Source organism: Cervus elaphus, chromosome 29 (assembly GCF_910594005.1).
Source record: "Cervus elaphus chromosome 29, mCerEla1.1, whole genome shotgun sequence".
Lineage (NCBI taxonomy): Eukaryota > Metazoa > Chordata > Mammalia > Artiodactyla > Cervidae > Cervus > Cervus elaphus.
In genome coordinates, this window is record NC_057843.1 from 60,492,526 (window position 1) to 60,520,440 (window position 27,915).

The 27,915-nt window shown below is 46.1% G+C and overlaps 2 protein-coding genes across 15 annotated transcripts in view; one reads left to right on the top strand and one right to left on the bottom strand.

Moving 5' to 3' along the window:
* The window catches only part of LOC122685742, a 50,752-nt gene that overhangs the window by 3,587 nt on the left and 19,250 nt on the right, over nucleotides 1–27,915 (top strand). For 7 of the 14 annotated variants that reach the window (XM_043890623.1, XM_043890622.1, XM_043890625.1 and 4 more), the window contains exons 2-4: nucleotides 22,196–22,303; nucleotides 22,683–22,883; nucleotides 26,943–27,143. In XM_043890623.1, the coding sequence (XP_043746558.1) occupies nucleotides 22,255–22,303; nucleotides 22,683–22,883; nucleotides 26,943–27,143 (451 nt within the window). In that variant the 5' untranslated portion in view covers nucleotides 22,196–22,254. Of the gene's footprint in view, nucleotides 1–22,195; nucleotides 22,304–22,682; nucleotides 27,144–27,915 lie in introns of all 14 variants that reach the window. The other 7 variants (XR_006338538.1, XR_006338536.1, XR_006338539.1 and 4 more) reach the window with 4 other exon arrangements.
* GABBR2 (gamma-aminobutyric acid type B receptor subunit 2) overlaps nucleotides 17,225–27,915 on the bottom strand; it is a 359,033-nt gene continuing 348,342 nt past the window's right edge. Inside the window, exons 16-19 of the mRNA XM_043890615.1 lie at nucleotides 25,952–26,134; nucleotides 25,446–25,575; nucleotides 22,494–22,611; nucleotides 17,225–19,791 (exon numbers count right to left, since the gene is read on the bottom strand). Coding sequence (XP_043746550.1) covers nucleotides 19,626–19,791; nucleotides 22,494–22,611; nucleotides 25,446–25,575; nucleotides 25,952–26,134 — 597 coding nt within the window. The 3' untranslated portion in view covers nucleotides 17,225–19,625. The remainder of the gene's footprint in view (nucleotides 19,792–22,493; nucleotides 22,612–25,445; nucleotides 25,576–25,951; nucleotides 26,135–27,915) is intronic.

Sequence of the window (27,915 nt, forward strand, 5' to 3'; positions counted from 1 at the left end):
TCAGAATGTGACAGTATTTGGAGATTAGGCCTTTAAAGAGGTAACTAAGGTAAAATGAAGTCAGTAAGGTGGGCCCTACTCCAGTTTGACTCATGTCTTTATAAGAAAAGATTGGCACACACATACACACCCACACACGCACGCTTACTAAGATCTGGGGAAGACAGCCATCTACCAACCAAGAAGAGTGACCTCAAAAGAAACCAGCTCTGTCAACACCTTGATGTTGGATTTCTAGCCTTCACAGTTGTGAGAAAATTAATTTCTGTTGTTTAAAGCCCAGTGTTTCTTTAGGGCAACCCTAGCAAACTAATACATTCCCTGAACAACAGAGAGCTTCCTTGGAAACCCGTCACAGGCACAGTTCATAATGAATTAGAGCGCCATGAAAACCCTCTGAAACTTTATTTTATAAACATAAATAGATGCAAATTCATGCCAGTTTAGTATAAAATATTTTACGTTAATTTCTAAAAAGCTGAACAGTGGGACCCTACTCCCAACCACTTCCACGCCGAGGGATGGAGGAAAGGAAGAGTGTACAGGCTCCAGCTGGGGTGGTGTGTGTTGGGAAAGCTGGTCACTGGAATTTTCATTGGCCCATTATAACCTCTCTGGGTTTTGGTTTCCTCATCAGTAAAATAAGGATAACAATTCCTCCTCAGGGCATCCCATCGAGTGTTTGTGAAGACTAAGAAGTAATTATGGCAAATTTGGGGGTTGGTATCCCTAATCTGCTGTAATGTTAACATGCTCATGGTGGGAATTCCATGGTGGGCCAGTGGTTGGGCCTCTGTGCTTCCACTGCAGTGGGCACGACTTCCATCCCCAGTCAAGGAACTTGGATCCCTCCAGCTGCAAAAAAAACCAGAAAAACATGCCCTGGGTTGCTCCAGGGGAAAAGAAGATGAAAATGGTAAAAATAGATTTAAGTTTTAGGTTTAGGGATATTAGAGGGAAACTTCTGTTAATCTGGATGCATTAATTGCTGTGTGTTCTAGTGGATGCACTTCTGGTTATTGCATCAAAATATAGTAACATCCTTCTTCTTCCCCTTCAAAATTTGGTAACATCCTTCCCCTTGAAGAAAAGTGTCCTCTGCACAGCTAGAGGTGGTCAGAAAGCGACACCTTGTGGCCTTTGTGGTGTACTGCCCTTGGGTATATTGGGCGTTCTCAGGCTCTCTGAAAAAGTTGGCTTAGAACTCAACATTCAGAAAACTAAGATCATGGCATCCGGTCCCATCACTTCATGGCAAATAGATGGGGAAACAATGGAAACAGTGACAGACTTTATCTTTTTGCGCTCCAAAATCACTGTAGATGGTGACTACACCCATGAAATTAAAAGACGCTTGCTCCTTGGAAGAAAAGTTATGACCAACCTAGACAGCATATTAAAAAGCGGAGACATTACTTTGCCAACAAAGGTCCGTTTAGTCAAAACTATGGTTTTTCCAGTAGTCACGAATGGATGTGAGAGTTGGACTGTAAAAGAAAGCTGAGTGCCGAAGAATTGATGCTTTTGAACTGTGGTGTTGGAGAAGATTCTTGAGAGTCTCTTGGACTGCAAGGAGATCCAACCAGTCCATGCTAAAGGAAATCAGTCCTGAATATTCATTGGAAGGACTGATGCTGAAGCTCCAGTACTTTGGCCACCTGATGCGAAGAACCGACTCATTTGAAAAGACCCTGATTCTGGGCAAGATTGAAGGCCGGAGGAGAAGGGGATGACAGAAGATGGAATGGTTGGATGGCATCACCAGCTCAATGGACATGAGTTTGAGTAAACTCTGGGAATTGGTGATGGACAGGGAGGCCTGGTGTGCTGCAGTCCATGGGGTTGCAAAGAGTCGGACACGACTGAGCAACTGAACTGAACAGGCTCTTATGCTAAAGGGCTTAAAGTTAAATAAGAGTTGCTCAGTGGTGTCCAACTCTTTGTGACCCCATGGACTACACAGTCCATGGAATTCTCCAGGCCAGAATACTGGAGTGGGTAGACTTTCCCTTCTCCAGAGGATCTTCCCAACCCAGGGATCCAACCCAGGTCTCCCGCATTGCAGACGGATTCTTTAGCAGCTGAGCCACAAGGGAAGCCCCAAAAAGCTTAAAAGAGGTACCAAATAATGTTCCCTTTTCCCCACAATATATCCTAAACAGGCAGGTTAATAATTTGACATCTTTAAAACATATATATTTTACATATTCCTGCAGCCTGTTTTTTAGTGAAGGGTAGAGAAACAGATTTTCTATTAACAAAACACATGTATTTCTTTGTATTCAATATAAGGGTTTATTACATGCACTAATGAACATTTTTTCTTAAGTAATTTGGAGTTGCCTTCAATGTTGAGATTTTTTACTTATTAATACTTTGGGACAATTTCAGTTCTCTTATTAAGGAAGGAGTACTCCTGCTGCAGCTGCTAAGTTGCCTCAGTTGTGTCCGACTCTGTGCGACCCCATAGATGGCAGCCCACCAGGCTCCCCTGTCCCTGGGATTCTCCAGGCAAGAACACTGGAGTGGGTTGCCATTTCTTTCTCCAAGGAAGGAGTACAGTCTTATTTAAAATATGATTTTAAAATTTTAGGCTTTCTGGTCAGGAAAACGTCATCATATAATGTCTAACATTTATTTTTGAGTAATATTTTCAGTTGATAATAAGCCCAAAGAATTCATGTTTATTTGACAATTTTTATTTTTAAATACATTTATGATTTTGTTCTTCCAATGTTACTGAGGTATAATTGACTTATAGCACTGAATAAATTTAAGGTGCATAGCATAATAATTTGAGTTACATACATCATGAAGTGATTATCACAATAAGTTTAGGAACATCCATTATCTCATGTAGTTACAAAATTAAATAAAAAATTTAATGGAAGACTATTTTTTCCTTGTAAAGAGAATTCAGGATTTACTCTCAACTTTCATATATAACATACATACAGCAGTATTAATTATCTTTATCATGGACATTTTATCCCTAGTACCTATTTATCTTATAACTGGAAGTTTGTACCTTTGACTTCCTTCATCCATTCCCGCCATACCCTACCTCTGACAACCATAAATCTAATCTCTTTTTATGAGTTTGTTTTTGAAGTATAATTGACTTAAGACACTGTGTTAGTTCCTTGTACACAACATAGTGATTTGATATTTCGGTACATTTCAAAATGATTACTGCGGTAAATCTACTTATACTCTGTCCCCATACAAAGATTAAATAATTATTGATTATATCCCCCAGACTGTACACTTCATTCTTGTGACTCATTTATTTTGCAACTGGAAGTTTGTACCTCTTAATCTCTCTCACCTATTTCTTTCCTCCCTCAACCCCCTCTTCTCTCACAACCACCTGTTTGTTCTCGGCATCTGTTTAAAAAACCCTGTTCTGTTTTGTTATATTTGTTAATTTGTTTTATTTAGTTTATCTTTTTGGCCACACCACTTGGCATGAAGGATCTTAGTTCTTCAACCATGGATCAAACCTGTGCCCCCTGTAGTGGGAGCTAGGAGACTTAACCACTGGATTGTCAGGGAAGTCCCACTTTTCTTTTTTTAGATTCTGCATATAAGTGAAATCATACAGTGTTTACTTTTCTCTATCTGACTTTTTTTTACTTAGCATAATGGCCTAACTTTATCTGTATTGTCACCAATGGCAACATTTCATTCTTTTTTGTGGCTTTGTAATACTCCATTGTGTATATATGCCAGATCTTCTTTATCCATTCATCTGTTGATGGGCACTTAGCTTGCTTTCATAGCTATTGTAAATAACACTGCAGTGAACATAGGGGTGCACTTGTTTTTTTCAGATTCATGTTTGCTGGATTGTATGGTGGTTCTATTTTTAATTTTTTGAGGAATCTCCTTACTGTTTGCCATGATGGCTGCACCAGTTGACATTCTCACCAACAGTGCATGAGGGTTCTCTTCTTCACAACCTCACCAGCACTTGCTATTTGTTATCTCTTTGATAATAGCCTTTCCTGTGGGTGATTTTAATTTGCATTTCCCTGATGATTATGATATTGGGCATCTTTTCATATGCTTGTTGGCCAGCTGTATGTCTTATTTGGAAAAATGTCTGTTCAGATCTCTGCCTGTTTATTAATAGGATTGCTTGTTTCTTAAATGTAGAGTTGTATGAGTTCTTTGTGTATTTGGAATCTTAACCCCTTATCATATAAATTGCTTGTAAATAGATTCTTTCATTCAGTTGGCACCCTTTTTGTTTTGTTGATAGTGTCCTTCACTGTGCAGAAGTCTCTTAGTTTGAGGTAGTCTCATTTGTTTACTTTGGTTTTGTTTCCCTTGCCTAAGGAGACATCCAAAAAAAAAAAAAAAAAAGAAATGCTGCCAAGATTGATGTCAAAGAGCATACTGCCTATGTTTTTAAGTCTTTAATCCATTTTTAATTAATTCTTGTGCGTGGTGTGAGAAAGTATTCCAGTTTGGTTCTTTCTGCATGTAGCTGTCTAGTTTTCTCAAATACATAATTTCAAGGGAATTTTATTTAACTTTATTTATTTAGTTTTATTTAGACACACAAGTCACTTGCAAATAGGATTCTCACTGACAGTTTTCATATTAAAATATTGAAGTAGGCAGACAGAGAAACAATGTTTAGTTTTGCATGTATACTTCATAATGTCGCATGATCTCAGAAGTTAAGATAGGCTTCCCAGCTACCTGGCAGGGTCACTGTAACATAACGAATGTTCACTACATTGATCAAATATTGCATGATTGAACATAATGGAAACTCAGTTCCACGTGTCCAGCACACATTTCACAGCGTTTAGTTGTAGACTCTTGAAAGAAATGACCTGACATTGAACAGTTTTATTTTATATTCCCTCTCGAATTCTGAATGTAAACCAGATTCTGGAAAAGGAACTTCAGTTCCAAGGAAACGTTCCTTTTTAATTGTTTTATATTTTAAAGACTCACATAGTGTGGGAGAACACTTTTAGTTTAATTTTCACAGATTTGTAAACCAGAGAAAGGAAAGTCTGAACCTCTGTGTTCTGTGTTCTTGGTGGGCTTGGCCAGGAATGTAGCCACTCAGTTAATGGGCAGGAAGAGATCCTGTGGGAAGTGGACTGTCAATCGCGGTGGCACTGCCGTCATTTCTTCTCTAGCGTCTCTGGAGTAGACCGTCTGGGTTTAAATTCTGGCCCTGTCATCACTGGATGCATGACTTTGGGCAAGTTACTTAACCTCTCTGTGCCCGAGTTTCTTCTGTATATCTGAGGATAATCTTTTTTAAGAAATTAAAAAGTTTTTTTTTTTTTTTGAAGTACAGTTAATTTACAATGTTGAGTTAGTTTCAAGTATACAGCAAAGTGATTCAGTTATAACTAAGGATAATCTTAATACCTATTCTGTAGTGTTATTACATGTGAGATAAACCACCTAAAGTGCTTACACAGTGTCTGGCCTATAGAAAGCATTTAGTAAGTGTTGGCTACTATTATTAGTATGAGTTTTAGGAATCATAGGTTTTTTTAAGCTAGTAGGACTCTCAACATTCATTTGATTCAGGTCATTGTCCAAAATCTCTTATTTTTATTCCAGTCTAGCAGATAAGATAGTTTTTCTATTTATTAGAATAATAGTAAATAAATAATAATAAAATGGTTTCATTAACAGGATGCTCCAAACTCTTCTAAAAGGTAGTCAACTAGATGGCAGTCTTCCTTCAAGGAGGAATAATGTTTCTTTGAAAATCCAAATGCTTTTGAACGGTGGTGTTGGAGAAAACTCTTGACAGTCCTTTGGACTGCACGAGATCAAACCAGTCAATCCTAAAGGAAATTGGTCCTGAATATTCATTGGAAGGGCTGGTGCTGAAGCTGAAGCTCCAATATTTTGGCCACTTGATGTGAAGAACTGACTCATTGGAAAAGACCCTGATTGATGCTGGGCAAGATTGAAGGCAGGAGGAGAAGGGGACACAGAGGATGAGATGGTTGGATGGCATCACCAACTTGATGGACCTGAATTGGAGCAAGCTCCGGGAGTTGGTGATGGACAGGGAAGCCTGCCATGCTGCAGTCCATGGGGTTGCAAAGAGTCGGACACAAATGAGTGACTGAACTGAACTGAAAAGCATAAAATGGCCACTCTCCTGGAGGTGGTGTTCCTGGTAATGGGTGCATGACCCATTCGTCCCTGCACATTTCAGGAGCTGCCTTTCTCCTTTCCATTGGGTTATTGGGAAGCTTGCTCCAGGGCTGAGTGCAGACAGCCATTTGGTGATTTTCCGTGCTGTTGACATGCATTGCAGATGTTTGGGAGCACAGGGAGAGAGGGATAATTGAGATGACATAGCTCTATGCTCCTGTTTCAAATGAAGGTTGAGAGTTAATAGAGTACAGCTGAAGTCACTTGATCACTCACCTGCAGAGAAAAGGCAGGTAATAACATACATGGGTTAAGTGGGTTGAGTACAAGGGGAAAACCCTGCAGTGCAGGCAGAGTAATAAATGTCAGTGAACACGTGGCTGTGATATTGGGTAGAGTGGGGAGTGGTGCTGGCCATGGTGAGCTAAAGAACATAAGACCCGTGGAAAGGGGCACATCCGCTCAGCTCTGTCCCCAGTAACAACAACAGAACACTCCGAAGGCACACCGTGTACTAATAAGAGCAAGTGCATCTGTTTGCCCCATATGACATGCATGTCATCAGTTTGCAACCTCCAAACAAAGGTCTTTGGGCCGCATTCCAACTTCTCACCTGCTATAGGGATTCCCTTTCTCACCTCCCTATTTGAACACTTTTGGAGAGTGGCCACTTCCTCACGAGGCTCTCTGCTGAACCGAAACTGTCTCTTTGAGCTGGCTGCAAGTTGTCCTCCTTTGTCCCTCTGTAGAGATGTGGAGTAAGACACGTCTTTGATAGATGATAACTTCCCATAGGAGGTAAGAGTTGTCATGCTGCGCTTCCCCACTGCCCCCGTCCTTCTTCAGCTGTGACATGACATGGTTTCTAGGCCTCACTGTCTGGTTCCTGTCCTCCAGAGCTGCTTGTTCAGAAGCCTCATGATGGGAACTGCAGGTCTGAGGGTAAGGCGGCACTTGCACACACCTTGTAACTTTGATTTCCAAGAGGCCAAGCAAATAGGGACATCTGTCCTGCCAAGTCCTGTCTTCCTCCTCTGACATATTTTGGGTCCATCAGAGAATGGGGAAGGAAAGATCTCACTTTTGCAAAGCCATGTGGAAAAGTGGAAGGATTTTCCTGAGAAAGGAATTTCTTTGAAGATGATAGGTGTTTGCCCTGGGACCCTGAGCTGCTCTGAGAACAGAAGGTGATACAGAAGCCTACTCTGGAAACTCAGCCTTCTCCTCTCTCCTCAGCCTCTCTCAAGATAGTTGCAACCTCCACAGCCTTCCTCAGTGTTCATTCAACCCACAGGAAACCTGTATCCCATTTTAATCCACTTTATGGGAATGCTACTGACCACCTTGGCCTCCTCCTCCCCTCAGGCTGGGCCATCTTTTCCAGCCCCTTTTCTCCACACTCCAGCAGCACCAGCTCTAGGCATTGGGCAGCCCAGCGGTTCTGAGATTTTCAGATAAAAGGTGTTGCCAGTCCTTTATTGGTGAAGGGGAGAAGGTATGTACAAATACTTTGGGTGCCCTTAGTCTTACAGGGGTAGGAGAACTTGTCTAATGCCCACCCTGCTCCCTAGGGCATGGGAAAGCAATGGGTGTTGCTCCATGAACTCTACACTTTCTTACCTCCTCTGCTTTTGACCAACAGTCCCCACCTCTGCCACCCTTCAGGCTGTATGTATGGGGTCAGAAGTGATTAGTGAGTGAACGTGCATGTTGGGCCTGCTCTGCAGAAATCACATGAAATCACAACTCCGTATAGGCCCTGCCTTAAGATAACAGCCTCACATCTGGTGGCCCTTTGAACTCAGAATGGAAGCTCTAAAATCAAATCCAGAAATGCTGGTAGCATTCCACCGTGCTTTCCCAGTGCTAAGTTAGAATTTACTTCCAAGTAACCTCTACAAACAGTGGGAAGAGGGTGGCCTGGATTTTCTCCCTTCCCCAGATTCTTCCCATACAGTGCAGACTGCTTTAGCTTTGATAAATGTGCATGAGACACTTTCTCTAGTTTCAAGAAATGGTCTAGGTAGAATTGTTATATGGATTTCCCCCTATTGGGTGAGCCTTTGTAGCATGAAGTTGTGAGAGGGAAGGGGTTCAATGCATGGGTTTCTTCTTTTTTAAAAAATTTTATTGAAGTATAGTTGATTTACAGTGTTGAATTAACTTCTGCTGTACAGAGTGACTCAGTTTTATACATATATATGTATATATGTTCTTTTTCATATTCTTTTTCATTCTGGTTTATCACAAGATATTGAATATACTTCCTTATGCTGTACAGTAGGACCTTGTTTATCCATCCTATATGTACTACTAGTTTGCATCTGCTGTTAATAATCTCAAACTCCTTCCCTCCTCCACCTCCCTTCCCTTGGGAATCACAAGTCTGTTCTCTCTGAATTTCTGTCTCTGTTTCATAGATATGTTCATTTGTGTGGTAGTTTAGATTCCACATAGAAGTGATACCAAATGGTATTTGTCTTTCTGACTGACTTGGCATAACATGATAATTTCTAGGTCCATTCATGTTGCTGCAAATGAAATTATTTCATTCTTTTTTATTTCTGAGTCATATTACATTGCTTATATATGTAACACGTCTTCTTTATCCGTTGATCTGTTGATGGGCATTTAGGTTGCTTCCGTGTCTTGGCTATTGTAAATAGTGTTGCTGTGAGCACAGGGTGCGTGTATCTTTTCGAATTAAAGTTTTGTCTGGTTATATGCCCAGGAATAGGATTGCTGCATCATATGGCAACTTTTAGTTTTTTGAGGAATCTCCAGATTGTTTTCTATAATGACTGCACCAGTTTACATTCCTCCCAACAGTGTAAGAGGCTTCCCTTTTCTCCACACCCTCTCCAGCATTTATTATTTGTAGACTTTTTAATGATGGCCATTCTGACTGGGGTGAGGCGGTATCTTGTTGTTTTTCTTCCCTGGCTGCACTGGGTCTTTGTTGCGGCACGTGGGTTTCTCCCATTGTGGCTAATGGGACCTTAGTTCCCCAACCAGGGATTGAACCCACGTCCCCTGCATTGGAACGCGGATTCTTAACCACTGTACCACCAGGGAAGTCCTTCATATAGCAGTCTTTATTTAAAGTCTATTTTGTCTGACATGAGTATTGCTACTCCGATTTTCATTTCCATTTACATGCATACCTTTCTGTATCCCCTCACTTTGTTTGTATCCTTAGATCTGAAGTGAGTCTCCTGTAGACAGCATGTATATGAGTCTTGCTTCTGTATCCATTCAGCCAGTCTCTGTCTTCTGGTTGGAGCATTTACTCCATTTACATTTAAGGTAATTATTGATATGTTTGTTCTGATTGCCATTTTGTTAATTGCTTTGGATTTGTTTTTGTAGCTGTGTTTTTTTTTTTTTTTTAATTCCCTTTTCCTTTTGTTCTCTTGTAATCTGATGACTCTCTCTCTGTCTCTCTCTCTCTCTTTTTTTTTTCCGGTTGTGCCGCTGTGCCTTGCGGGATCTTAGTTCCCTAACCAGAGATTGAACCCAGGCTCCCACAGTGAAAGCGCCAAGTGCTAACTACTGGACTGCCAGGGAACTCCTTGATGACCATCAAGGAGTGTTTGGATTGCTTTTTCTTTTGTGTGTGTGTATCTGTTGTAGATTTTTGGTTTGCAGTTAACAATGAGATTTTGATATAGCAGTCTGTATATATACAAGATTGTTTTAAATTGGTTATCTCTTAATTTCAACTGCATTTCCAATGTTCTGCGTTTGTACTCTCCTCATGAGAGAGTACAAAACCTTGCTGGTTTTGATACCATATTTGTACGCACATGATTTCCTGTCGTTACTGTATGTTTGCTTTTACCCGTGGGCTTTTCCATTTGTAATTCTCTTGTTTCTAGAAAAGTTGTTAGAGAAGTCCCTTTAGCATTTGTTGCAGAACTGGTTTGGCGGTGCTGAATTCTGTTAGCTTTTGCTTGTCTGTAAACCTTTTGATTTCTCTGTTGACTCTGAATGAGGGCTTTGCTGGGTGTAGAGTATTCTTGGTTGTAGGTTCTTTCATCACTTGAAATATATATTGTGCCACTTCCTACTGGCCTGCATGATTTCTGCTGAGAAACAGGCGGATAACCTTATGGTAATTCCTTTGTATGTTATTTGTTGCTTTTCCACTGTTGTCTTTAATATTTTTTTTCTTTGTCTTTCATTTTTGTCAGGTTGATTATGATGTGTCTTGCTGTGTTCCTTTTTGGTTTATCCTGCCTGGGACTCTCTGCACTTCCTGGACTTGGGTGACTGTTTCTTTTGCCATGTCAGGGAATTTTTCACATGTCAGGGAGTTTTTCACATTTTTAAAATCTCTCCAAATATTTTCTCAGGTCCTTTCTTTCTTCTCCTTCCGAGACCCCTATAATGTGAATGTTGATGCATTTAAAGTTGTCCCAAAGGTTTCTTAGACTAACCTCCTTTCTTGTCATTCTGTTTTCTCTATTCTGTTCCACAGCGGTGATTTCCATCAGTCTGTTTCCCAGGTCACTTATTTGTTCTGCCCCATTTATTCTGCTATTGATTCCTTCTAGTGTATTTTTCATTTCAGTTATTGTTCATGTCTGTTTGTTCTTTAAATCTTCTAGCCCTTTGCTAAACACTTTTTGTATCTTCTTGGTCTGTACCTTCATTCTTTTTCTGAGATCTTGGATCATAATTGTTCTGAATTCTTTTTCAGGCAGATTGCCTATCTTCACTTCACTTAGTTATTCTTCTGGGGTTTTCTTTAGTTCTTTGTTTGGAACATATTTCTCTGTTAGCTAATTTTGTTCAACTTTCTGTATTTGTGGACTTCTTTCTGCAAAGTGAAGGGTTGTACGTCTTCTTCCTTCTGCTGTCTGCCCCCTGGTGGGTGAGACTAGGCCAGGGGCTTGTGCAGGCTTCTTGTGGGAGGTAACCACGAATAGGTTTACCTGTGTTTTCATTTTAAGGTCCTCTAAAACAAATTAGTAGGTATGTTCTGGGTCACCTGAACCCAGCTGCTTCTGCTGAGGCTCTCCGTTGAGCTGCGCTCAGTGGCTTCAGTCACGTCCTGGCTCTGTGACTCTGTGCACTGCAGCCCGCCGGGCTCTTCTGTCCGTGGGGATTCTTCAGGCAGGAAGACGAGTGGGTTGCCATGCCCTCTTCCAGGGGATCTTCCCAACCCAGGGGTCGAACCCAGGTCTCCTGCATTGCAGGAGGATTCTTTACTATCCGAGCCCCCAGGGAAGCCCTGAGGCTATTTAAAAAGTATAAAGAGGGTATATTCCTGCACTGGACTGCTGTGTTCAAATTTCCTCTCTCCGTCCCAGCTGTGTGATACAGGCCGGCACTCACACCCTGAGTGCCTTTAGCTGCGAAAGCGCGGCAGTAATTGTTCCTGCTCTGGGGTCCCCGTGAGCTCTAGGTGAGATTATGTTTGCAAAGCCCGTTGCCTAGTGCTTTATGAGCATCAGCACTCAATCATCGTTCGATTTGCGTGTATTATCTGGATGGCCCCACGATTGTCAGTAGCTCATGAGAAAAAAACAAAGGTGGATTTAATAGAGAAGTGATGTGTTAGAGTTGAGTGAAGGCCAAGTGATATTACAGTGTGCTGAATATATGAAGTTTTCACAGTACTTTAAATAAAGAAAGGCAGTGTGATAATTGAGTCATCACACCAGGCAGGCTGAACTCAAAGAGACATGCCTGGGAACAATTGGTACTGTGCTTGTGTTAAGAGCTGCAACTTATTTTTCAGCAAAACCTCATTTATTCCTTTAAATATCTGTGTTGTTAAGATGTTTTTATTGGTCTTGTCATTTTCTGTGCATTTAAGTCATAAGTCTATTTGGCTTTTATATGGAAGATATAAGCATGAGTTTACATCTAGTTTGAACATATTCAGGTAACTCACTGTATAATAAAGCCAGTTACCTAATGCATTTGAAAAGGTATCCCTGTGGTTTCAAGTACTACCCTAGGTCTTTTGCATTGGAATTCAGATGGAGGGAATGAGCAAATGTTTTTCCTCTTGGTGGAGGGCTCTAACTCCCAGTTAGGGTGTGGTGGACCAGAGCAGAGACCTTGAGCGTGACCTCAGAAGCAAAGCCTGCCGAACTGACCACTCTTCAGCACCGGCAGTCTGAGCGCGGGCTGGCGGCTTCTCCAGCTCTAACCCCAGAGCTCTCTGTGTGGACTTGACTCTGTGACCCGTCGGCCACAGTGTTACTGGTTGTGTTAGTGTTGTGTTAGTCGCTGCACCGTGGCCGACTCTTCGTGACCCCATGGACTGCAGCCCACCAGGCTCCTCTGTCCATGAGGTTTTCCAGGCAAGGATACTGGAGTGGGTTGCCATTTCCTTCTCCAGGGGAGAAGGGATCGAACCCGGGTCTCCTGCACTGCAGGCAGATTCTTTACCGACTGAGCTACTTTCTGGTATTTCTGCCTTTGCAGTCAGGATCTTTGAGACGGCTCTAAGGGATAAAATGTCTCCTGTTACTTATGTAACCTGGATGTCAGCAGGGGTTCCACTGCCTAGTGAGATCTAGAGGGGATTAATCCAAACTTCCCATCCCTGCCATACCTGACTCTGGAAAAGGCCAGTGCCTTTCTGGCACACGTGTGGATTTCCACAGACCTTGTGCTCATGCTAACGTCTGGCTCCCTGTTTCTGCTTGTGCAGGGAGATTATTTTCCCCTCTGCATCTTCTTTTATCCCCACTTTGATTTCCATCCAGACGTAGAATTTGTCCCTTTCTTTCATTTCCACTAAAACCCCCAAGACTTCTGCTTGTATAGTAAACTAAACTGAAGGTTTAGGGGTATTTGGTGGGAGAGAGTGTAGGGAAGGGTAGAGGAGATTTTATTTTATAGCAAATGAAGGACAGGGGAGCCTGGCATTCTGCAGTCCATGGGGTGACCAAAGAGTCGGGTATGACTCAGTGACTGAACAAAATGACTGGATATCAAATGTTTAATGCTTCTGTTCTTCCAGATCTTTTGGCCACTCTGCCCTCTTCCCCTCTCACCTTTCTCTTTCCTTCTACTCCTAAATTTCTAGTCCTTTCAAACCTAACTGTTCTCCTGTCTCTATTTCAGCCTTGTCTTCAGAATCTCACTTTTCTCCCCCACCTCTTGTCAAGAGAGTCTCCCTAACAGTGTCCTTCCCAAGATGCATTCCGTTGTTGGGGAGCTAGATTGTGGGCTGCACCTTGCGCTGATTGAAGCTCTTCACTTTACATTCCTCTTGTCTGGGAATGAAACAAATATCATCTGAGTGCTTACAAAGCGCTTTCACCTACATGAGCCCTTGGGTGAGATATGCCCATTTTACAGATGTGGAACAGAAGCTCAGAGAGGTTGAGTGAATTATCCAAAGCTACATAGCCAGATGAGTTGGGGAGTAGAAATCTGCACCCAGATCTGAAGATTTTCATCTGTGACCTGTGTCATCGTACACAGATACGATGTACACAGGATGAATGCTGTCTGAACCTTCTGGCGTCAGGGGCCACACGGATTCCACTGTAGATGATTAACATGGGCTAAGCCAGTCGGCCTGAACGGGGTGTGTCGGGGCAGCCCCGGCAGCCGCAGTCGGTGTGTGCATTCTGCGGGAGTAGGACTGCCGGTTCCCACCCCATCCCTACTCTCCCTTTCCTCTTTTGCTGGCTAGCTCTTTCTCATCTTCAGGTCTAGGTGTAGAACTGGCTACATAATGTGTGGGACTCAGTACAAAATGAAAATGTTGGGCCTCTTGTTCAAAAGTTATTAAGAATTTCAAAATGGCAGCAGAACATGAAGCTAACTATTGGACTCTTGGAAGCAACTATACCATCACATGCCCAGGAAGGCAGACCTGTAGGGAGGTTACACCCCCCAGGAAGCATCCTCTGGCTCCCCATTCTGAGCTCCCCACTTTGAGCTTATTACACGCTGTCTTTGTTTCTTCTTTATGCACCTGTTCCCCTATTACCCTGCGAGACCTGTGTCCTGTTCACTGCTGTTCCCATGTTCCCAACACAGGCCCTGACAAAAAGCAGGGGCTTAGTAGATGCCCTCTGGGGGATTGGGGCCCCTGGAAGTGGGACCTGGAGGAACCAGGTGGTGAATAGTCATGTCCAGGCAGGACCCACGAGGCCCGTAAGAGTTTAGACCAGTCATGACTGAGGCTGTGGGACTGGCAAGGATTTAGGGCATGGGGTGCAGGTTGGATAGGGACTGATTTTCTCTTCAGGAGACTGTCAATCATTTACCGCCCAGAGCCTCAGAGGCCCTACTGCTCAGGACCACGCAGGGTGTGAGCAGCCGGGAGATGGGGCACCGGCAGAGGACCGGCTCAGAGAGCATGGAAGGGACAGCCTGACCCACACTGGGCCTTCCCTAGCCTCCTTAGGCTTCTCAGGCCCCCTCTCCCCTTAGCTGCCCTCCTTGCTCAGTGGTGGGTGTGGGAACAGATGTATTTTCCTAATGTCTCCTCATAGCCAAGGGAAAAGAGGGGGCAGAATTCTCAAAGTTTCAGACAGCAGAGAGCCTCAAAGGCAAGTATGTCCTTAGGGATTGCTGATCCTTGAGCCCGGGTGATGTCAGAGCTCAGTTTCTCTTTTCATTTCTCTCGGGTTGTAAGGCAAGATTTGAGACTAAGATCTGGCTGAAACCCCGAAAGGGCTCTGATTGGCTGGGCTTAGGTAATGAGCACATCTTTAAGCCAATCTCTGTGTCCAGGGAATTGGACAGCCCTTGTGGCTCAGCTGCAATGTGGGAGACCTGGGTTTGATCCCTGGGTTGGGAAGATCCTCTGGAGAAGGGAAAAGCTACCCACTCAGTATTCTGGCCTGGAGAATTCCATGGACTGTACAGTCCTTGGGGTCACAACGAGTTGGGACACAACTGAGTGACTTTAACTTTCTTTCTGTGTCCAGGGAAGGGAGCAAGGATGGTTCCTCCAGGGTCCCTCCCATAGGTCCCTCTCGTCCCCCAACAAACAGAGCCCTGCTGCCGGGGGAGGGGCAGGAATGGGCTGGACAGGCGGAGCAGCCAGTGACTACTGGTGCGTTTTCTGTTTTCTTTTTAAACCCAGCACCACGTCCTCTCCCTGACCTTGGCTTCTGAGCCTCTGGAGTCCGATCCCGTGAGGATTCTTATAGAGAGGAGACTGCTGAGCATGGAGAACAGTCTGGAAGGTCAGGGCTGTGGCTGGTGCCCCAGGTTCAGTGTTTTCTAGAAGCCTTTCCCACCTTGCTTCAGAGCATATCATCCCAGGGTCGTCTCCGCAGCACAGGGCAAGGAGACTGCCAACCAGTGTTTTCTCAAAGTTCTTCAACTCCGGAACACTTCTCGTTGAGGCTCGGAAATAGTCTTTAGTTTCACCTCAAAAACAAGCTAATCATAACCAAAGAAAGTCAAAGAGACCCCTAAATGAAAGAATGAGGTGCCCACCATCCTTGCGTCCTTTCCTTTAGACTTCAGTTACCACAGAGCTGCTCCCCGAGGCCAAGCAAGGCATGAAGAACTCTACTCATGATGGTGATGAGCATTTTCTTGAGTCCCGAGAGAATTTTCAGAAGTGTTAGGAGGAAAGGCCAAAATTTTCTCCAGTTGATTCCGTATTTAGTGGGGAAATAGGAAGACTTCTCAGTAACCTGAGGTGGTGGAGCAGTGTCTCCCTGCTGTGGTTGTTCTGGGTCAAGTGTGAGGAACGAGCTGGATCTCAAAGTGAGAAAATCCAGGTTCCATGCTTCCCTCTCAGGACTGTCTGCTTGACCTTGGCTCCTGTCTTTGGTCCTCAGCTTAGCCCGAGTGTGAAGTGAGGCGCTGGACAAGCTGACCCCTGAGGTTCTTCTTAGCTCCTAATTTCTGTGAGTCTAGATCAGGTAGAGAAGGCGGACTAATCAGGATTCTGGTTCTGTCCCTGCCTTCACCATGGCTCATTCGGTGACCTGAGATAACCTTGTTGGACCTGTTCCCCACTCTTGACCCTCCTGTGTCGCAGAGGAGGGCTGTGTAGAAGGTGGCCAGGGTTCAGGAGACCTGCTCCCTACAGGCTCACCACTGAGGATCCTGTGCACTGGGAAACCCCAGCCTGGACCTGCCTTCTCGTGAAGTCTGTGGGTCCAGCCCCCGTTCTGGGGCCCCCCACCCAGTCCCATGGCCTCAGGCCTCCCTGGCCGGCTTTGGCCACGTTGGCTCTGCTTAGTCTTCCAGACCTGGAAACCAACACAGACACGCCTCAGCCACACATTCAACTCTGCAGGAGCCTCGTCAGGGACTGTTCCGAGCCAGTGAGAGAGCTTGATGCTAGGGGAGGTGGGGACATGGAGGAGGTAGACGTACCTCCCATCCGTGGGGAACTCACGGTCTGGGGTGGAGAGGAAGGGCCAGCACGAGCCTGTACCCAGTGTGGTGGGAGAGGCACAGCAGAAGAGAACATCGCAAGTTGAGGGAACTGAGAGGGCATTGGGATGAGACCTTGAAGGGTGGGGTGGGCTTGAGATGGAGCTGCAGACTCGGGGCCAGGGTGGTGAAGGAAGTGCAGACAGTCTGCAGGGTCCGGGGGAGGTGGGCCATGTGTCTGGAAGGAGCTTGGGACCGAATCTCCACAGGCTGTCATGGCCTGGAGTGGGAGTCAGGGCTAGGGAGGCAGTGAGGCTTCTGAACTGGTCAGGAACCTTCTGGTTGCAACTGCTGGGAACTGAACTTGAACTAACCTAGGCAGAAAGAGTGGCTCATTGAGAGAACTGACCATCTGTGGACCAGGGGTCTGCTGTCCTTCAGAAACAGCTGGCCCGGTGCTCGGACACCACCAGCAGGGCACATCGTTTGATCCCGTTTCTCTCTGTGCTGGCTTCGTTTTCCTCTTCTGTGTTGGCGACTTCTCTGCCTTGGAAAGAGACTGACTGGCCCAGGTGAGGTCAGCTTCCCTCCCCAGGACTGTCACCAGAAGGCAGCAGGGCTGCTCTGCTCCTGTCTGCAAAGGCAGCGTCTGGAGGAAGGGGCATGCTGGGCAGACTCTCCCAGAGCTACCCCCGAGTTTCTGAGCAGAAGGATATGGCCTGATCTGACCTGCATTTGGGGAAGAGTAGGCATTAAAGACAGTTTTTTTCCTTTTATTCATAAAAACAAATTTGCAACAATTTATTAAAAATTGATACCATGCAATAGGGGTACGAGAAACTCCTCATTTACATTTGATTCTGGCAGTTCCAGTCTAATTTAAAGCATTTGTGCACTAACGTTCATTGGAAAACACCTTCAGGCTGAAGCCTCTTAGGAAATGTATGGTGTGTTTGCTGCATATAAAAGAACAGAACTGTTAAATAGCTAGAGTCACTTCTGTGGGTCTTGTTATTTGTGGGGAAATTGAAAAAAAATCGGGTGAACCTACAGTATCATTAAGACAGAGAATGTACTGTGTGGGTTAATCTAGAAGACTGTGCACGCTCAGGAGTCACAACGGGTCACAGACGCACACACTCACCTCCGACTGTCTGATACTTTTGTGTTTTTTTCCTGCTATGTTGGATTAATATTTCTACAGGTATTGTTTTTGTGTGTGTGTGTATACATTATGTACAATGAATTGTCTCTTTCCCCTTGAAAAATTAAATGTGATCCTTTAAATTAAATCTGGTTTGGTTAAATCAAGAAAGCAAGTAAATACTGTAATACACAGTGAGTGACAACACCGATTTTTAGTGCCTAGACAGACAGTGACTTCAACTTGACCTGTGATGTGTTAGCATTCTTTTCCCCCCTAAAAGCCACGTTCCTCCATAACCTCTCTTTGGGGGAGGGGAGGGGAATGCTGTGCTACGTGAAATAGGGTGTTTGGAAATGTTGGTGATGGTTGAGATTCCCGTGGGCCCTTTTGTGGAAACCTGGTGGTGACAGCGCTGTATTCCTGACTTCAGTGGTCTGGGAAGAGATTATTGCCTGCCTGCTGAAGCTGCCGTTAGGTTTCTGTAGGGAGCTGAGCGAGTGCTCGGTTGTGGAGACGTCCCGGACGTTGTCACTCAGGCCTTTCTTTAGCAGAGAATGAACCTGTCTAGGAATGTCACAGACGTCATCGGGAGCCCCTCTCCCGCTGGGTGGATCCTGGCAGAGGGCTGTGCTGGGTGCTTCTCTGGGCCGCAGCCCTGACTGTCCTGAAGGTCATGGTCATCCTGATACCTCACGGGTCAGGGCCGCTTCACTGATCTGTAGGAAGCTTTTCTGGACAAGATCAAGTTTTGATCCTCAGAGCGACCCTGTGAGGTAGGCAGGACGGGTGTTATTTCAACCCCAGTTTGTTAGTGAGGGGAGACAGGCTCAGAGAGACATGACCTGCCCAGGGTCATGGAAGGACTTAGCAGTGGAGCAAGGGCCCCAACCCAGGTCTGTCTCACTCCCAGGCCAGTGCTCTCTGGGCTTCCTTTAAAAGGGAAGAGCGATCTTATGAATGAGAGTAAGTATGCTGATTGATCACCCCCACCCCGCCCCGGTCCCCACCAAGGGCAGAGCCTGCAGCTTGTCTGGATGAAGGCCGCCTTCTGGAAGGTAAGGGAAGCTCTCAGCTAACAACATTCTCCCCATGACTGCGGGATGTTCTCTAGCGGATGCCCCCGATTCACTTTGGTCAGAAACAAAGTCAGTGGAAAAAAACAAAACAAAACCCCAGCCAGCCCTTGGGCCCTGATGAGAGAGGTTAAAGTGCACAATCTTTCTTTATCGTGTTTGCTGGGAACAGACATTCTGTGATTAGCCCGGGTGTTCCCCTTATTATGGGGAGCACCTGATAGGAACACAAAGACATGGGCGGCATGGAAGGTGCATGGCCGACTGTGGGTGAATGCTGCAGCGCGTGTCTGCAGTGACGTGCCCTAAATCCCCACGGTCCCGGAATGGGTGTTATTGTGTTAATGTGTGAGTCGGCCTACGGGTACCCCAGCCCTTGGCCCGCAGAGCTGTGCCTGGCCCCCCTTCCCGCAAGACTCCCTGTTCCAGGAAGGCTGGGGTTGGCTGGGCTGGCCGCTGGAGGCTTGGCTGCCCTGCCTGCCTCCTTCCCCAGGGGGGAGACAGGCTGGCCCGGGGGCCACTGCCAGTGGCGCGTGTGGAGCGGCAGAGGCGGTTTCTCCGGAAGCCTCCGCCTCTTCTCAAGGCTGCTCAGGGCCACTCAGTGACTTCTAGCTGGAGTTGTAGCGACTTTCTCCTTGTCTAGGATTTTTTTTTTTTTGCAAAGTTTCAAATATCCTAGCTGCTCTTCCTTGGCAGACATGAAGGAAGAGGTCATTTTCATTCCTCTTCTTTGTGAAAGAATAAAAACTTCACAAATAAGGCGCGAGGTCGGTGCCAAGTGCCCCCCATCCTGTGGACCGCGTGCCATCTGAGCAGCCCCACAAGGCCAGCCGTGGCGCCAGCTGCTCCACAGCCAGAGCCGACAGTGTTCCCGCAGCAGCGGCCTCTGCTCCGTGTGGTTCTGTCGTGGGGAGGCCCCGGCCCCAGGCCTCCCACCCTCACAGGCCTGAGACCATAACTCGGAAAGAGGGTGGCACGTGTCTGTGACGGGGGCTGGCGGTGGGGCTGACGCAGGGGCTGACGCAGCTGGCGTCCACGCCTCCAATGGACGGGAGGTAGGCGTGGTGGAGGATGGGGAGCTGGAGGGACAGCCGGCGCTGGATGCTGCAGCAGGAGAGAAGAGAGGAGCGTTAGTGAATGCTAGCTGGCTGCGCTCACCAGGAAGGCCCCTGGACTCGCCTGGGCCAAGAAGCTGATGGTAGGCTTGCAGTTCTCGCTCAGTCCAGGGTCTGACCATCCTGTCATCCAGTCACTTACCTATCTGGCAGGTGTCTAGTGCAGGCCTACCTGTGCCAGCTGCTGCCCGGCAATAACCACGGTGACAGTAAGCAGGGAGGAGGCCGGCTTCTTGAGCTTCCAGTGCTTCCTAAGAACAAGACTTTGCCCTTTGAGCAGGGCTTTGCTGCAAACACAGACAGTTCTCTGCTCTTGCAAGTCTCCAAATGGACTTGGCTTTGGGTTCCATCCCTGAAAGGCTTCTCAGCTGCTCTGTCCTACCTCATTGGTGTCCCTGATGCTGGCCAGTTCCAAAAGGTTCCCTCCTGGTCTTTGGCTTCTTTGGTGACTAGTGTACTCTTTCCAACACTGGAGTGGGGCATTCAGGGCTCCCCAAGATCTGCTTCTTGCCAGGTTCTCCAGGTGAATCTTCTACCCGCTCCCACCAGACATTTTACCCTCTTGTGGCTAGTTTCCCCTAAAACCCTGCTCATGGGCAGTCTTCCAAGCCTCTGCACACGCTGTTTCCCCAGCCTAGAAAGCTCTTCCTCTGCTTTCCCTTTAAGGTCCAGTTTAAATGTCATCTGTTTTGTACTACCCACCCCCACCCCCCCACGCCCCCCCGGAATGAGCTCTTTCCTCCTCTGAGCCCCCACAAGTCTTGGTAAATTCCAAGAAATGCAGTAAAAAACAAAAAACCAAACCTGGGGCTGGGCAAGCAGGATGACAGAGGAGGAGCGGAGAGTCCCTGCGCACTGCCTGCCCTTCTGCCTGCCTTCTCATTAGTCCCCGTGAGCAGCAGGCAGCAGGGCCACCTCAGCTGTCGTGAAGACTGCCTTGGGGGTGCGCACGGGCCACTGCTCCCCTGCCCTGCTGCACCTTGCACAGTGCGCTGCTGCATCTGGGAAGTTGCCTTCCCTGGACTCTCAGGCCACCTTGTGTCCCAGAGGCCACTCGGGGGAAAATCCCTAGGGCTTCACAGAAGCCGCTAGGCAAACGAAGTACTGCTGTTTGCATTAGAAAGATGAGGAAAGGGTACAGAGAACCTGCTCTTCTGGGTACAGAAACAACCAGGACTGGGAAGGTGGGACGACTTCTGTTGAAAGACAGTGCTTCATGGGGCAGTAAATCAACTCACAGGTGCCCCTGGTGTGCAGGCAGGTGTTGGTGGGGCTCTGAGATGCACAGAGCCAGAGGCAGTGCTGCCCCCGTTCCCTGTGGCCCTGCTGGCCAGAAAGGTGTACCCAGGTGCTCATGAGAGATGAGTGTGTTGCAGACCTCATTTTGAAATTCAGGTTGAACTTGTATGATGTCATCGGTATTGGCAAAGAGTCCAGGAAAATGGGGAGCTGAAGGATGAACCTGACCTGGGAAAGGGTGTTGTGCCTGAGCATCCTGAGCAGGGTGGGATCTGTGTGTTGCTGTCAGAGCCTCGCGTTCTGCTGTCTGCTAGGATCCTGTTTGCTTTTCCCTGAATTCAGTGCTGGAAGCTGTGTTCAATCCAAGGGACCCAGGAAGGACTTACACCTTACCTTCAAGGTGCTTGCACTCTAGTGCACGGAGCTCATAGGTGGATCACTGATGAGTGCCATGTAACCATCAGTGATTATACTGGACCCATCGGCTTCAAGGCCTTGGAGCTAAGTGGGTCGAGAGGCTCTCAACTCTGTGACCACCTGGCCCCAAAGGACACTGCGGTTGGTGAACAGGCTCCTTTTGCTGGCTCCTCCCTGTGCTGTCACTTCCTAGGGAACAAGTTTCAGGGTTGACACTTCTAACTGCTGCTTCTAATCTGCCGTAAACTGGGAAGAACTAAAAATTACCCATGGGAACAAAGCTACCAGAGATGTCCAGGGCTTTGCTTAGATGTCACGTTCTCACTGAGCCTGCTCTGACTTTCCTGTGTAAAATTATACTCTCTTAATTTTTCTCCAAAGCACCTACCATTTACATACAGGGGTTTGCTTTTTTGTTACGTTATTGTCTTGCCAGATAAAAGGTAAACTCCATTAAGGGAAGGAGTTTTATTTGTTTTCTTCACTTCTGTGCTCGATACATATAGGTCTCAGTAAATTAGTGTTAAGTAAATGTATTCATTTTACATGTAACAAAGGCTGTGTGCCTCCTCAGTTGGTTCAGTCATGTCCCACTCTTCGTGACCCCATGGACTGTAGCCTGCCAGGCTCTTCTGTCCATGGGATTCTCCAGGCAAGTATACTGGAGTGGGTTGCCATTTCCTTCTCCAGGGGATCTTCCTGACCCAGGGATCAAACCCGTGTCTTCTGCACTGCAGGTGGAGTCTCCTGCTGAGCCATCTGGGAAGCCCAACAAAGGAAGAGAACATGGGATTTGATGTTGAACAGACCCAAGTTCAAACCCTATCTCTTGCATTTGGCAACTGGTAAGCTTTGGCAAGTCACCTCACTTCTTTGAGTATTAGTCTTCTTATCTGTAAAATAAGCATTGTAATTTGATCTGTATCATGAAATTACGGTAGAGTTCAAATAAAGTAATGCATGTGAAAACATGGTGCCCATTGTAAATCTTGTGCAGTACCCTTTGGCAGTAATTCCAAAGGAGAAGGTACTTACTGTTCTGGGGAGTTTATATCTTCTATAGGGTCTTTGCACGTTCGAGAGGGCTCTGTTGTGTTCCACTGTAGCTGGGGATTTTGATCGAGGTGATTTTTTAAAATGGCCTTTCCCCCATCTGAATGCAGAACAACAATATTGCAATAATTCTATTAATTTTAAAAAAATCAACATTGTATCTATTTTTAGGATACTGCCCAAGAAGACAGAATGCAGAAGAGCCCATCTCCCCTGAGTTCTCTAAGCCCTTGTCCCTGAGTTGCTCTCTTGAGCCCAAGGCAGGGAGCCTAGAAGCTCCCATCCAGGGATGGACACGGCGTGCTCGAGATGTGGATGGTGTACCGTGGGACCTCCCTTTCTGTAAGAAAAAAGGGAATCAAGTTGACCAATGTAGGTAACATAACTTAGTAATGAGAGGTTCTAATATGAAGGTTCTTTTCAAGGGTGTGTTAGGAATGTAATGACAAAGAAAAAAGAACTCCAAGAATGCCACAGATTGAAAAGAAGAATAATCATAAACTGCTGGTGGGAGTATAAACTGTCACAATCTTTCTGGGAGGTACTGTCAATAAGTATCAAACACTTTAAAAAGTATGTTTCTTTTACTCAGAATTTTCACTTTGAGAAACTATCCCAAAGAAATAGTTAACAATCCCTGTGATGATATATACAAGATGTTTAAATCACTATCCTTTACCATATCAGAAAGTTACAACTAACCCAAATTTGTGCAGTAATAATGGATTTGTTATTTTCTAATATGTTCAAATGGGGCCTCCAAAGAAATACTGTGTAGCCACAAAACATGATGCTTTCAACCTTCTTTGTGCTTCAGACCCACCTGGAGAGAACTAAAGAAATATAAAAACATGACCTCGACCTGAGAGATCCGGATTCATTTGGTTTGGAAAGGGCTTGGGTGCTTCTTTTTCTGCTGCGGGGCAACCTTATAGTATATATGCCATTTTGCATCCACGTGAGCACAGTCAGTTCTCTCCATTCGCGGATTCCGAATTTGTGAACCTGCTGACATCTGTTGGTAACCCCAGAGTTGCATACCCATGATGCTTTCACTGACATTTGATAGCACACACAGCATCAAAAACCTGAGTCCCTCTCCCAGCTGAGGTTGAACAAGGCTCTGCCTTCTTGTTTTCGCTCTCATGTTACAAGTATGCCTATTGTGGTCTCTGAAGTACCACACTGTGCGCAGTTCTAGGTTGGGTTGGTGATGATTTCACGGTTTAGAATGGCTCCCTTGCCAAAGGCTGAAGTACTGTCCAGTGTTCTGGTCAGCCTCTTCTTTTGTGGTTTCTCTGTTTTACATCAAACTGAAAAGATTCCCCTTCCCCTGCTGCGATCACAAAAGAAACTCTCCTATGGTTTCTTCTGGTACATCCATGGTGTCACTTTCTTATATTTAAATCTTCTATCCATCTGGAATTTATTTTTGGGTAAGTTGTGAGGTAAGGATCTAACTTTATTCTTTTCCAGGTGGCTACCCATTTATCCCAATGAAATGTACTGAATAATTCATATTTCTCCGCTAATTTGAAGTGCCCAATTTCCTTGTTACTTATCTCAGTCTAAACTTTTTAACAATCAACCCTCAATATATAAGAATTATATTGTTTATAAAATAAAATACTTCTTATATAATAAAAAAGAGACTAAAGATTTTTCACTGATTTAAACAAACTGATTTTATAAAATTAATGACTATATGCTAATGACAGGATGCAAAAAGTAGAGAAGTATTAATGAGTAGTATGCAATAATAGAGAATTTATATAAAATTAAGTTAATTTTCTCACCCACTCTCCTCACATACTGTCCCTTTCACACAGGTGGATACTGTTAACAACCTGGTGTTTATTCTACCAAATCTTGTTTAAAAAATGCACCCATACAAACACATACACATACATGTGTGTACATTTGTGTATATCTTAATTCTGGTCTTCATTGGACTTTTCTTAGAGATCTTTCCATATCTGCACAAATAGATTTTTGTTGTTTGGTTGCTGAGTCATATCTGACTCTGCAACACCAGGGACTGTAGGCCGCCAGGCTCCTCTGACCATGGGATTCTCCAGGCAAGAATACTAGAGTGGGTTGCCATTTCCTTTTCAGGGGATCTTCCTGACCCAGGAATCAAACTTATATCTTCTGCATTGGCAGGCTGATTCTTTACCACTGAGCCACCTGGGAAGCCCTGCACAAATAGATACACCTCACTCCGTAACAGCTGTACCATGGGCCTTGTTGGGGCTGTATCATAGTAAGACCACCCCAAATGACAGGCAGGGAAGTTAATTCCAGCTTTTCTCACCTAGCAGGTAGTGTTACAATAAGCACTGTGTGTCTACACCTTTGACCATGTGCGACTGTTTCCAAGTGGCAGCCTCTTGCTAGGGGAGTTGCTAGTGAATGAGCTTAACACCTGACATTTAGACAGCGCCAGACCAACTTCCAGAACATTGCAGGAAAATGTCCATTTCTGTATGCTCTTAGCAACACTGGTGCCCTTTTAAAAAATTTTGCCTAAATGTAGGCAAAAAATGGACTGTTGTTCTTCAAGTGGTTGGTGGGATTGAGCATCATGTCATCTTACAGACTATCCCTTTCCTGTACATAGATGAGGTGTGTTTGAAACTGTAATGCTGGGAGAAGTCTGAGTACCTTACTCACTAAGAACAGTGTGCCCCTAGTCAGAACACCGGGAATACCGGCAGTGCTGTGGACACGTGGAGCTGAAGCCTGGGGGACTGAGGAACAGAAGTGCTGTGTGTAGGTGGGTCCCCAGGTGGGGCTCCAGACAATGAACTGTGCTCAGAAGTCATGGGTTTCAGACCCACTTGTGGGGCTTCAGGCCTGCCCTGCACCGCCCCTCTGCGCCTCAGCGTCCTCAGCTGTAAAACACCTCGTACCCAGGGTCCCGCCGCCTCCTACCTGTGCTCTCGGTGAAGTTCCCCAGGCTGAGGATGTCGTTGAGCTCTTGGTAGTGGTTCTGTTTAATGTAGGTGGTCTTTTCTGGCGTGTCCTGCAGCTGCATGGTGACCTCCTCCAAGTCTTTGTCCAGCTAGAAGACACAGGCTCCAGCTGAGTGAGAGCTCCTGCCCTGGCCCCAAGTAGGAAACTCAGTTTTCCCAACTCATTGCTCTAATCTGGGGGCTCACAAATCTCTTAAGAACTCCTGTTAAAGAATGTCTTGAGTCGGGCATCACTGGACCGCATAGCCTGGGCCAGGTGGGCAATAAACTCCTGTCAGATTCTGTGTAGTTTCTGTTCCCCCAGTTCTTGCTGCAGCCACAGTGACAGGAGATGGGGCTGCGGCATCACGACGTGGTGATGCTCTGGGGGATGTGGGGGGAAGCGGCAGCCCGGGGAGTCCCTGCCCGAGGCAGAAGGGCCCGGGTGGGAGGACGGGGCCCTGAGACCCGCCCTGTGGGAGGTACCTCTGTGATCTTCATGCGCAGGCGATGGTTTTCTGACTGCAGGCCCTCCAGGCGGGATGTGCTTGCTTGGTTCACGCTGGTGACTGAGGTGGAGGTTTTAGAATCTTCTTTCTTCTGATTCTGAGTGAATTGGAATCGTCTGTTCTGAGTGGCTGCGTCTGGGTTTGTTCTCAGAGTGATGAGCTGCAAGGACAGAGGAGGGCTGAAAACAGGACTCTGGGGTCTACACTCCCCCCTGTCCCTCCAGCTGCTTCCAGGGGCCCTGTCCAGAGGCAGCAGGGGACCCTGGGGACCACGCAGCCTGGGCGTCGGGAGCCCAGGCTCAGCCTTTCTCTGTCCTTTTGTCTGGTGTGTGCCCTTGGGCAGGGCCTTCCTCTTGCTAAGTCTTGGGTTTTTTCCTTGCTCCTAGATGTCTGGTCTCCTGACCCTGATTCCATGAGAATCCCAGCCATCCTGCAGAGCCCACCCAATGCCCCTTAGCCTCACTCCAACTGAGCCTCATTCCACCTTAGGCCTTACTCCACACAGAAAATAAAAACAGCTGTAGGCGACAGCTGTGAAGACAGTGCGCAGGCTTGTGCTTGTCAGAACCAGGGCCACAGCCTCTGTTCGCCAGGACCTCACGGTTCAGAGGCAAGGAGCAGGGATGGAGAAGGGATCTTCCCCAGGCCAGAGTGCTCGCCATGCTGCTCTGGGCCTGGGCTCAGATCCAGGGAGGGTCTGTGCAAGGATGGTGAGGATGAAGGAAGTCTGGGGAGAAGGGATGGCATGTGTGAGCACCGGAGGCCTGGGGCTCAGGCGCTTATAGAGAAGGGCGGCTGTGTGGGGACAGGGCTCTCTGGCAGAGACAAGGAGATCGATGGTCCTGGAAGGCAGGCCCGTGGTGGGGACCCAGTCCTGGAGCCAGGAGCGCAGTGAAGAGCTAGAGAGGGTGAAAAAGCAGAGTGACCCGATAAGAGCTGGGCTTAGACTCATCTGGCATCTTCCACAGGGTGGAGAGGAAGTCAGCGTGCAGGTGAAGAAGCTGTGGCATTAACCTGGAGCCTGGGAAGGTGTTGCCAGCTAAAGGAAGGAGTGTGTGCCAGAGGCCTTCTGGAACAGAGCCGACGCTGCCTACGCTCGAGGCTGAGGAGCTGGGGGACCCCCAGTGGTCTCCCTCCCCCTTTTCTAAGGCAGATACTCCCTAACTCGGGTCAGTGGCTTCTCAACTGTTTCTGTGTCCTGCTCCTCCTCTCACTCTTGAAGGTCAGGTTTCCCTCTACACAGATCAGCCTCCTGCAGGGGTCAAGGCCTCGGGGACACCTGCCCACTGCTGGATAGGATAATGTTGGGGAAATTTCTCTGAGGTCAGCCCTTCAGATGAATGAAAAATATAAGTGGTTATTAAAAATGCTTACTCCTTTTGACCCACTGACTACTTTTGACCCACAGAAGTACTACTTCTGTGACTCCACCTTAAGGTTATAATTAGAAATAAGGAAAATATATTATGGAGGAAAAAAAGTTCATTTATAATATAAAAATCTGGAAGGAACTGTAATACTCACCAATAAGGGAGTATTATTTACTCACTTGTGGATGAGTCAATTATGGAACTTGCCCTCCATGATGATCATAAAATGTGGGCCAGTACAAAGGGCAGAAGTTAAAAAGGCAAACCACAAAGCGTATGGTAATTGTAGCTATATCTGAGAAAGCGTCACTGCCTAAATCATTTAAAAAAAAAAAAAAAGACTTAATCAGAAATACTAACAGTAAAAAAACCAAACCATAATATTACCAGTGATGATTTTTGGGCAGCAGGACTATGTAAGATTTCTGAAAAATCTGGTTTTGCTTTTCTGCATTTTCCATACTTTCTGAGATGTGAATTGTGGTCATTATTTTTTTTTTTTTAAGTGTATAAAACTTTCAGAACGTGGAAGAAACATAGCAATCCCCTGTGACAGAGCCAGAGGCCAGAC